This window comes from Heteronotia binoei, chromosome 12, assembly GCF_032191835.1.
Source record: "Heteronotia binoei isolate CCM8104 ecotype False Entrance Well chromosome 12, APGP_CSIRO_Hbin_v1, whole genome shotgun sequence".
Lineage (NCBI taxonomy): Eukaryota > Metazoa > Chordata > Lepidosauria > Squamata > Gekkonidae > Heteronotia > Heteronotia binoei.
The window spans coordinates 70,575,736-70,587,748 of NC_083234.1; the positions used below are offsets into that span (position 1 = coordinate 70,575,736).

At 47.9% G+C, this 12,013-nt stretch overlaps 1 protein-coding gene across 1 annotated transcript in view; it reads left to right on the top strand.

The window, feature by feature from the left end:
- The first annotated feature begins 4,215 nt into the window (after nt 1-4,215).
- PLPP7 (phospholipid phosphatase 7 (inactive)) overlaps nt 4,216-12,013 on the top strand; it is a 36,858-nt gene continuing 29,060 nt past the window's right edge. Inside the window, exon 1 of the mRNA XM_060250724.1 lies at nt 4,216-5,024. Within this exon, the coding sequence (XP_060106707.1) occupies nt 4,574-5,024 (451 nt within the window). The 5' untranslated portion in view covers nt 4,216-4,573. The remainder of the gene's footprint in view (nt 5,025-12,013) is intronic.

A 12,013-nucleotide genomic window follows, 5' to 3' on the forward strand; every position in this document is an offset into this window, starting at 1 on the left:
AATAGCCCTGCTTCTCTATTAACTCCCTCCGGGAGATCAGCCAAGGAAAGGGAACAGAGTGGGGTCACTTGGCAACAGAGGAATGTTTTTCCTCAGCTATTTCTGAGCTGGGGAGCTGGCCCTGTTGTTGCTAGGCAACCAGATGGTCCAAGATTGGATGCATGAAAACAGAGACACTTGGGTGGACTTCTGGTTCCCCTCATCCTGTTAGCAGGTTGGACTTGACACAGTGCCTTAATATTTGTACATATACAGTGCACCTTAGCCAGTGGTGGTCTTAGTAATTCCAGGGCCTTGAGCAAAAACCCAGGATGGAGCCCCATAATGACTGCCACCCCCACACCAGCTGCCCACCAGGCCAAGCAAAGAGTTGGCCATGTGAGGTGGGTAGGAGCCCAGGCACAACTGACAGCTTGGAACTTCTTTCCTCCTTTTCCTGGGGGGCCAGATGGAGCTGTGAGTGGACTGGGCTCTTCCCAGCATGGGGTCAGGGGCAGCTGTTCCTGCTGGTTGGCTGAGACCATCCCTGACCTCAACAGTATGTCACAGGGCAGGCAGAGCTGGTGTACATTCCTAGCACGTAGCAAGAGTCTGCATGCAAAAAGCCAAGTCAAGGGTTCAGTTCCAGGGAGTTGTCCGGTAGGGATCATCAGGCAGTCCACGGGTAACTCACAAGCAGAGATCACAGAGCTGAGGAGCAAGGTCAAGATCTGATCCGGGAGTCACAAGATTGAGGCAAGATCTGGTGCAGCGGTCACAGAGTCGGCAGTAAAACAAATTGCTGCCCAAGAGCCACCCTTGACCGGTTTTTCTAGGCATATGCCCAAGGGTCATACTTGCACTCAGCTGCTTGAGAATAATCCTGCAAGTACTCAAGCAGCTAGCGTTGGGTCAAGAGGCAAGCACTTTGTCCTCTCTCCTGTAGTTTTGCTCATAGCCTCTGTCTGTAGCACTCAAAGGATGTGGATGAAACTGGAGGGCTGGGAAGGATCAACTTCTGCACCAACTGTTGTCTGTGAATCCTGACCAGCCTGCAGCTCCTCTTCCTGCTTGCTGCTTCTGCTAATTCAGAGCTGGCTACATCAGGCTCCTCTTCTCCTGAGGAATTCTCTTCTCATGAGGAGCCCTGGCTGACCCACAACACAGTATCAAGATGGATCCACCCCTCGAATTTGAAGTTTAAGACCTGGGAATTATTTCTTTATCTAATTCATTAATACTCTGCCTTGCCCCCAAAGCAGCTTATCTCATTCTCCTCTCCTCCATTTTATCCTCACGACAACCCTGTGAGGTAGGTTAGGCTGACAGTGTGTGACTGGCCCCAGGGCACCCAGCAAGCTTCCAAGGCGCAACTTGAGAATTCGAACTCGGGTCTCCCAGATCCTAGCCGGACACTTTTAACCACAATATCACATTGACAAAAAAGCATCGACTAGATGTGTGTACAGACATGCTGAGGGGTTTCTCCCCTCCTTGTCTGGTTCCATGATGGCTGATACAGGGACACAGGGAGCAGATAAAGAGCCTCCTACACTCCAGGGAGAAAAATTACTGGTGCTGTAGGCACAAATGTACATGAACAGCATGTCAGGAATTGCTTATCTAGGATCCTTCCCCCAAATGAACGAAGAAATAACAAGCTAAGTTCATGTGGTCAGCTTAGCTTGTTATTGCTGTTTGGCCTTTGCATATATCAAAGCATCTTCATTAAGCTGTATGCTAATTTGGTGTTCACCTATGCAGAGGTGTGTGTGTATACATGTGTATACATATATGTGTGTGCATGTATGTGTATATGTGTGTTTGTATATATATGTATATATTTATATGTATAAATAGGGCTTTTTGTAGGAAAAACCCAGTAGGAACTCATTTGCATATTAGACCACACCCCCTGGCATCACCATTGTTCCACACAGGGCTTTTTTGTAGCAAAAGCCCGGAAGGAAGTCGTTTGGCCACACCCCCTGATGTCAAGCCAGTCAGAACTGCGTTCCTGCTCAAAAAAAGCCACACATACACACACGAACTGTTAACTTCCATTTCAATGTATCCGAGGAAGTGTGCTTGCACATAAAAGCTCATACCTTGAATAAAACTTTGGTGGAGCGGTTGTTTTTGTTTTTTTGTATTTTGAGTGTGTGTGTGTTTGCGCCTGGAAGTCATGATGGTCTCTGGTGACTGACCCCTGCTAGGGGCATGGAAGATATTCAGAGAAGTGGTTGAATAAAGCCTGCCCCTGTCCTCCTGACTTGGTATTCTAAGGAGGTCTCCCATCCAAGTACTTGCCAGAATCGACTCTGCTTAGCTTCCCAGATCAGGCTTGCCTTGGCTATCCAAGTGACAGCAAACCTTTGTTGGTCTTAAAGGTGTCACTGGACTTGAACTTTGTTCTACCGCTTCAGCCCACCACAGCTGTCCATCTGGATCCATGATTCCCCAAAATGTTATATTTATGGGCAAGATTAGCAGCTTGGCTGGCAGTTGAAGCGGTGTGCCCAGAGCAACGTGCAGAGTTTAGGAGGCGCAGACAGCAGTGACCTATATATCCTGCTGTGAAAAGCATCCTTCTTCTTTACGAATGCAGGGCCATTGAAGGGGTAAGCACAGGCCAGATTTTTCTCTGGGTCAGTTGGCAACCCTATATGATGTCTTCATTAAGTCATGTGACGCCGTACCCCTACAATGGCCACCTTTTTTTACTTGCTCAACTCCTGTGCCAGTATCAGCAGTTTGGCAGGCAGAAAGTGAGGAAATGAAGCTTTTCCCACTGGGCTGGGAAAAGCTTCTTCTCGAGTTCCTGCACAAACTTGGAGTCCAGTAGCACCTTTAAGACCAACCAAGTTTTATTGAGAATGTCAGCTTCCGTGTGCTAGAAGCATATTTCATCATACAATGAAATGGGGTACAGTTAGCTGTGCTTAGGGCTGCCAATCCCCAGGAGAACCAATCGTGCAAAACAAATTGTTGTGAGTGAGCTGTTGCCTTAGCACGGGTTCCGGATAAAAATACAGGCGGCCAGTGGAAGGGGCAAATGAAACACGAATCAAACCTGTTGAAAAGAGGACTGTTACCTCTACATTACTCAAGCAGTACGGTATACCTGCATCTACCAGAAAACGGGATTCAAGGACAGCAGGAAAATATACCTAGTGATTACCGGACTGTATATGGACTATATTGGAACCAACAAAATTATTCATGAACTTTGAGCTCAGTTAGAGTCATATGAATTTTGTTTAGGAATATTATTTGAGTTCTTATGAAATGCATTTGAGTTCTTATGAAATTCATGAAACACTGTGAAAAAAAGAGAAAAAAGTGTCTAGAATTTATTCAAGTGTGTAAGTTTTCACAGTGTTTTTGAATATTTCTTACCAAATCCCCAGGTGGGGGCAGGGTATCCCCAGTTTGGAGGCCTTCCCCCAGCTTCAGGGTCATCAGAAAGCGTGGGCGGGGGAGGGGGGAGAATGTCGGCTGAGCACTCCATTATTCCCTAAGGAGATCGATTCCCATAGGGGATAATGGAGCATTGATATGTGGGTATCTGGGGCTTTTGGGGGAAGGGGCTGTTTTTTGAGTAGAAGCACCAATTTTTCAGCATAGCATCTGGCGACTCTCCCCAGAATACCTCCCATGTTTCAAAAAGATTGGACTAGGGAGTCCAATTCTATGAGCCTCAAAAGAAGGTGCCCCTATCCTTCATTATTTTAAATGGAGGGAAGGTTTTTAAAAGGAGCGTGGTCCTTTTAAAAATGATGGCCAGAACGCCCTTCGGAGTTCAATTGTGTTTGCCACACCCTTGCTCCTGGCTCCACCCCCAAAGTCCCCAGATATTTCTTGAGTCAGACCTGCCAACCCTGGCTGTGCTACATATTGTCTCCAGTTCCTGTTGAGGCAGAAGAGCAGGGAAGGTTGCAGTGCCCCCAGAGCCATTGAAAAACGGCCCCTTTACCCCTCTCTGCCCATCTTCCCAAGCTGTGCGATGCAAATAACTGCAGTGCATGGGCAAAAAACCCCAAACCGAGCCTAAACTACATTTCCCATCCTCCTTTGAGACCGGGGGTGGGCAAGCCATTGGCAGATTTAAATAGAGCCGAGCCAGAAGCAACCTAACCCTTCGGCTGGTCCCACTGCCCTCCTTCGTGGCATCCCCATTGGCTCTGGGGGGCATCCCTCCGGTGTCCGACTGGCTGCCGGGGCCGTCCCTTGAGCCAAGCTCGGTGGGCCCGCAAAGTAAACAGCCATGTGCATTCCTGCTCTATATTTAACAGCTGCCGTCGCTCGGGCAGGCTCCTGACTCGGGAGGGAGGCGGGGTGGGGGCTGCCCAGGGGATCTGGGATCCGGGGAGGAGGGGATCTGGAGATCCTTTGGAAGTTGCAATTTGGGGGAAAAGAATCCAGCTGCTTCTTGATCCGGATTGAGAGACAGAGACAGGGAAGGCGCGTTCACACCAAGACTGCTCGTAAGTGGATTTTTTCTCCCCATTTACCATAGTCAAATCTAACAGCCAGTTGCATTAAACCGGATTGTGGAGTGCGTGTGAACGCGGAGAGTGTGCAGCCACCCACCATGCCGGCGGCCTCCCAAAGCCGGGCCCGAGCCCGCGACAGGAACAACGTCTTGAACCGCGCCGAGTTCATGTCGCTCAACCAGCCCTTGAAAGGCACCCCCGACCCCAAGGGCCGAAGGCAGAACAGCCAGGCCGGCTCGGCTCCTGCCGCCCCCAGCGAGGGCTCCAAGGAGCGGCGGCAATCCCAGCAGCTGCCCGAGGAAGACTGCATGCAGCTCAACCCCTCTTTCAAGGGGATCGCCTTCAACTCCCTGCTGGCCATCGACATCTCCCTCTCCAAGCGGCTGGGCGTCTGCGCCAGCAACGCCTCGGCCTGGGGCAACGCCCGCTCCATGATCAGCCTCATCGGCTTAACGGGCCACGGGATCCCCTGGATCGGGGGCACCCTCGTCTGCTTGGTCAAGAGCAGCACCCTGGCCGGCCAAGAGGTCCTCATGAACCTGCTGCTGGGTGAGTGGCCTCGCTTCCCCTCCCCTGGGCCGCCCACCCCACCCCACCCCACCCCACCCTCCGCCTCTGCTCCTTGGAACGTGCTCCAGACAAGAGGGCTCTTTTTGGGATCTGTTTTGTAGAAGACAATTTTTCCATGGACCGGGGTGGGGGTGGAAGGGGATGGCGGCGATGGTTTCAGGATGATACAACTGTGCACTTTATTTCTATTAGTTTGGTTTGGTGGTTAAGTGGGCGGACTCTTATCTGGAAGAACTGGGTTTGATTCCCCTCTCCTCCACCTGCACCTGTTGGAATGGCCTTGGGTCAGCCATAGCTCTGACAGAGCTGTCCTTGAAAGGGCAGCTTCTGGGAGAGCTCTCTCACATAGTGTCTGTTAGGGGGGAGGAAGGTAAAGGAGATTCAGCTTTGTAACTCTGAGATTCAGAGGGGAGGGCAGGATATAAATCCAATGCTGTCATTTTCTTATTAGTGCTACATTGAAATAATAATGAAACAATGAAATAATTATACAACTCACGGCCCGGTTGCTAACAGGCCACGGACTGGTCCACGGCCCAGGGGTTGGAGACTCCTGGTCTAGACCAGCGGTCCCCAGCCTTTTTGGCACCAGAAACCAGTTTTGTGGAAGACAATTTTTCCATGGATAGGGGGGAGGGTGGAATGGTTTTGGATTATATAATTGTGCACTTTATTTTGGTGTGGTGGTTACGTGTGTGGACCCTTATCTGCGGGAACCGGGTTTGATTTCCCACTCCTCCACTTGCAGCTGTTGGAATGGCCTTGGGTCAGTTATAGCTTTCACAGAGTTGTCCTTGAAAAGGCAGCTTCTAGGGAGAGCTTTCTCAGTCCCACCCACCTCACAGGGTGTCTGTTGTGGGGGAGGAAAGTAAAGGAGATTGTGAACCACTCTGAGATTCAGAGTGGAAGGCAGGATATAAATCCAATGTCCTCTTCGTCTTCTTCGTCGTCGTCTTATGATTATGATTACTACAGTGTAATATATAATGAAATAATTATACAACTCACAGCCTGGTTGCTAACAGGACATAGCCCAGTACCAGTCCATGACCCGGGGGTTGGGAACCCCTGCTCTAGACCTGTGGTGGCCAAACTTGCTTAATGTAAGAGCCACATAGAATAAACATCAGATGTTTGAGAGCCACAAGACATGAATGTCAGGTGTTTGAGAGCCAGGAGGGAGGAAATAGATGGGGGAAGGAGGGAAAGGAGGCGGGGAGGAAAGCAACTAAAATGCATTCTCCAAGTCACCCACCAACGGGGCTGGAGAAGGCTTCGAGAGCCACACAATATGTGTGAAAGAGCAACATGTGGCTCCCGAGCCACAGTTTGGCCACCCCTGCTCTAGGCTTTCTGGCACCCTAGGCAAGACTAACTTCTGGCACCCCCCTGCACTGATAATGACACTGAATCACATGGGGGGGCATCCGATTCGGTGCCCCCAGAAGGCTGGCGCCCTAGGCAATTGCCTAGTTTGCCTAGTGGCAGAACCAGCCCTGGACGAGGGTTACCTCGAAAGTTCGCTCAGCCCCTTTCTCCAGCTTCCTAAAGGCCTATCTCAACGGTGGCCAAACTTGCTTAATGTAAGAGCCACATAGAAAAAAAATCAGATGTTTGAGAGCCACGAGACATGAATGTCAGATGTTTGAGAGCTGCAAGGAAGGCAGACAGGCAAATAGGTGGGGGGAAGGAGATGTGGAAAGAAAGCAACTTTAAATGCATTCTCCAAGCCACCAGCTGGGGCAGTGGGGGCTTTGAGAGCCATAAAATATGTGCGAAAGAGCCACATGTGGCTCCCCGGCTGCAGTTTGGCCACCCCTGGCCTATCTCCTTGCCCTCTAGGGTTGGCAGCTCTGGGTTAGGGGTCTTCCTAGGGGTCTTGGGGATGGAGCCTTTGGAGGGCAGGGTTTGGGGAAGGGAGAGCCTTCAGCAGGGTATGATGCCCTAGAGCAGGGATGCCTAACTCATTTGCTATGAGGGCTGGATCTGACATAAATGAGACCTTGTTAAGCTAGGCCACATGTGTCATAAAATGTAATGCCAGGTGGCAGAGATACAAACTTTATAAAGATTTTAAAGGAATTTAAAATAAATATATACTTGAAAGATTAGCACTTTGGCAATATATTGTTTATTTAACAGTTTCTGATAACTGACACCTCTTGCTCTGAATGATGGGATCAAATTCTGGCGACAGTGTCTGTGCTGTAGCAGTCTTGAGTATGCTGTTCAGGTTTGTGTCTGTAAATTGCAAACCTAGTTTTGATTTATTGCCATTCATAACAGAAATCTCATGGTCAATGCTTTGAGCCTAAGATCCAGAGGAAAACATGAAATGGCTGGGCATTGTGAGCTTTTGTACATAAGTTGCTTAATGTGTTGATCAGCCAATGGAGAAACCAGGGGTTTTGCTCTGTAGCTCCTGTGCGATTGAGCAAGCCTAGCAAAGCAAGGTGTGATGCAGAAGACAGCAAGATAGAGGGAGAAGAAAACAGATGACAGTGAGTTGTTTGTGGGCCTGATAGGAGCCCTCTGGGGTACTGATCCAGCCCTCGGGCCACATGTTTGACACCACTGCCGAAGAGGCTACCTTCCAAAGTAGCCATTCTCTCCAGGGGAACTGATCTCTGTCGACTGGAGGTCAGTTGTAATTCCAGGAGATCTCCAGGGCTGAACTGGAGGCTGGCATCCCTAGTGGGTAAGCTTCCTTCCCCATCTTTTCCCCCATTTGCTTCACCCCATCTGCTTCCTATCCAATATACTAGGCTGGAAAGTTTTGGGTAACGATAAATGTAACAGTTTTAAGTTCCTTTGTAAGGCCAGAAAGGGGGATTGAAATCTCTTCAGGTGCATTTAAAGTGAAGACTTCTGCTGGGAGATTATTGCCTGTGTGGCTGCCATAAATGTACAGGTGATCGTAGTTGCAAGGGAGTGTCCACGCAGGTTCCGCCCCCTCCCACACACACTTTTGTTGCTTCAGCCTGGCTTAAAAAAAAGCCAGATATGGCTAGAACACTGCAGTGTTATAATGATCCATCACCAATATCCGTGAGTTCCCAGCTAGCTTGGGGGAGGGTGTCTCTCTTGCCCTTTTTATTGGGGTGTTATAAGGGAAAATGTGCAGCCTGCACCTTTCAGTTATATCTCTGTGACAAAAAAGGCTAGAGCCGTGTTTTTTTTTTCTTCACTTGAAAGTTGGAAACTAGTGAACTATGGTGAACGACATTGATTTTTTTTTTTAGCCCTCCAGGCTATGTGGCGGGGAACGGTACTCCCAAGGGGTGAGGCAAGGAAAATAGCACTGGTTTGAACGGGACCTGCAAAAACGCACAGCTTCCTATCCACATACTGTCCAAAAGCAATCTTTCTAGAACGGGGATGTCAAACTCATTTGTTATGAGGGCTAGAACTGACATAAATGAGACCTTGTCAGGCTGGGCCATGTGTGTCATAAACGCAATACCAGGTAGTGGAGATATACTTGCCTGAAGAATAGTCTGGCTGGATCAGACCAATGGTCCATCTAGTCCAGCATCCTCTCTCACACAGTGGCCAACCAGTTCCTCTGGACGGCCATCAACAGGACACAGAGGCTGAGGCCTTCGCCTAATGTTACCTCCTGGCTCTAGGATTCAGAGGCATTTGGGGAGGATCCCCTGTTGGGGTTTAGAGATACTTTAGCAGAGTTGTGTGGAGAGAACCACAATAAACAGCCAGGCAGACGTTTTAGCTTAAGAATAAAAAGTAGTTTACTTTTCCTATGAGGAAAGGGTTACTGGGATTTCTCGAAAACAAATAAGAACTCAATATCCTTACTAGCTTCTAAGCTACATCTCGAATCTCTGGAGTCCAAAACCTAACTGCATGGAGATCTGAGGGCTTTACACAAAGGGCAATAAAAACTGACCAAATGGTTTCCCCCAGACCACCTCCCAAATATCTGGATTAGCCAATTAGGGCTAAGCTTCAAGGGTCACTATACATATTGACACTTAGCCTGAGCGGGAAATACGTGCACACATTCTCATTGGCTATACCTCTCACTGGCTAAACATCAGCATGCATATACATTCATTTAATTAACTCATGACGACAGGAAGTGAAATTGCAATAGAAACCCAACATCCCCTCAGCCGCCATGGCTAGTAGCCACTGATAGACTTCTCCTCCATGAATCTATCTAATTCCCTTTTCATGAACTTAGAGGCTGTCACTTACTGGAGACTGGAGATAGATCCAAATAGGCAGCCGTGTTGGTCTGAAGTAGTAGAACAAAATAGGAGTCAGTTGCACCTTTAAGACCAACGTAGTTTCATTCAGAACGTAAGCTTTTGTGTGCATGCACACTTCTTCAGATGAGGAACGAGGTACAGTAAGCAGAGTACAGTAAGCATAGCTGGTCGGGTTTGGGATGCCAAGTGGCACAAAGTTAAAAACCAATAGCAGAATAGCAAAATTCAGAATGTGTTAATTTTACTATTCTGCTATTGGTTTTTAACTTTGTACCACTTGGCATTCCAAACCCCACCAGCTATATGTGGTTCTGCTTACTGTACCTCATTCCTCGTCTGAAGAAGTGTGCATGCACACGAAAGCTTACGTTCTGTATAAAACTACTTTGGTCTTAAAGGTGCAATTGACTCCTATTTTGGAGACTGGAGAGCCATCTGTAGGGGACGCTCTAATTTTTGGTTTCCTGCACGGACCCAAGAGTTGGACCTATAAGGTCCCTTCCAGCTGCGTGGTTCTATGAATCCAAGGTGCCTGGGTTTCAAGGTTTCACCTAAAGTTTCATGGTTAGAATCTTCAAGAGAAGGGCTGAAATCTCAGGGTTAGGGATCAGAATGAAGAGGTAGGATATGATGGGTGCTTTGGCTAAAGATAAAAAAAGGTTAAAGTAGTCCCCCATGCAAGCACCAGTCGTTTCCGACTTTGGGGTGAGAGCCAGTTTGGTGTAGTGGTTAAGTTCGCGGACTCTTATCTGGGAAACCAGGTTTGATTCCCCACTCCCCCACTTTCACCTGCTGGAATGACCTTGGGTCACCCATAGCTCTTGCAGGAGTTGTCCTTGATAGGGCAGCTGCTGTGAGAGCCCTCTCAGCCCCACCTACCTCAGAGGGTGCCTGTTGTGAGGGAGGAAGATAAAGAAGATTGTGAGCCGTTCTGAGACTCTTGCGAATCAGAGTGGAGGGCGCGATATAAATCCAATGCCACCTTCTTTTTCTCCTTCTCCTTCTCCTCCTTTCACAACGTTTTCATGGCAAACTTTACAGGGTGGTTTGCCATTGCCTTTCCCAGTCATCTACACTTGACCCCCAGCAAGCTGGATACTCATTTTACCGACCTTGGAAGGATGGAAGGCTGAGTCAACCTCGAGCCGGCTTCCTGAACCCAGCTTCCGTTGGGATCGAACTCAGGTCGTGAGCGGAGAAAAAGACAAATAAAAAAAAAAACCTGTGTTCAAAAATACGCTACAGCTCAAATCCATGTAATGTAATCAACAACAAGGAAAAATAACTCCACAATGTGCAGACAAGGCCCTTGCAATGAAACAATGTTCTGGTAAGTCCATCAAAGGAATCTTAAACTTATGAATACTTTTCAAATGAGCGGATATCTTTGTGGAACAGTAAGTTGTGTAGTAGCCTCCAAGTCCAAATATGACACCACTACATGAATTCTTGATGTGACGCGCATTTCAGAGTGTAGCCCTTCCTCAGGTAAGTCTTATTTCACCTAAGGGCAATTCTATAGAGGCACAAACAGGAATATACATGTCAATGTCTGAGGAAGGCAATGGCAAACCACCCCGTAAAAAGTGTGCCATGAAAATTTCAGCATGCGTCGTCACCCCAGATTCGGAAACGACTGGTGCTTGCACAGGGGACTACCTTTACCTTTCTATCATACAAAAATAAAGTTACAGAAGAAAATCAAATGAGTCCATTATATTACCATACTCGCCTCTTGTTCAATACCATACACACTCATATAATATATTTATACTTTTTACACTCATACAATTTTTTTTTCTTCCTGGGGTCCTTTATTTCTTAGCCATACAGCTTCACATGATTCAAAGCACGGTAATGTCTCTCCTAACACCAGAAACCTGTTGGTATAATTATATAGGATCCTCCCAGATTGGTTTCGGGAAGAAGATGACAAAGAAGAAGATGAAGACATTGGATTTATATCCCGCCCTCCACTCTGAATCTCAGAGTCTCAGAGCGGCTCACAATCTCCTTCCTCCCCCACAACAGACACCCTGTGAGGTGGGTGGAGCTGAGAGGGCTCTCACAGCACCTTGCCCTTTCACGGACAACTCCTATGAGAACTATGGCTGACCCAAGGCCATTCCAACAGCTGCAAGTGGAGGCGTGGGGAAGCAAACCTGGTTCTCCCAAATGAAAGAGTCCACACACTTAACCACTACACCAAACTGGCTATCACAAATGCAGTACAGCCTCTTAAAGATATAGAACGTACTTATAAGCAGTTGTGCATTGTCAACAAAATCATACAGTGTTAATACCTTCATTTCCCATATACATATGGACATATGAAGCTGCCTTATACTGAATCAGACCCTTGGTCCATCAAAGTCAGTATTGTCTACTCAGACTGGCAGTGGCTCTCCAGGGTCTCAAGCGGAGGTTTTTCACACCTATTTGCCTGGACCCTTTTTAGTTGGAGATGCCAGGGATTGAACCTGGGACCTTCTGCTTCCCAAGCAGATGCTCTACCACTGAGCCACCGTCCCTCCCCACTCATATATATACTCATATAAAGAGGGGTAAGAGCTAGGGTGGAATTCAATTACCTTGTCTGCACATTGTGGAGTTATTTTTCCTTGTTACTGATTACATTACATGGATTTGTATTTTTTACTCTAGAGCTGTAGCGTATTTTTGAACAGTTTTTTCTTTTGTTATCAGCCTGTGTTCGTGGCCTGCCTTTGGTAGAGA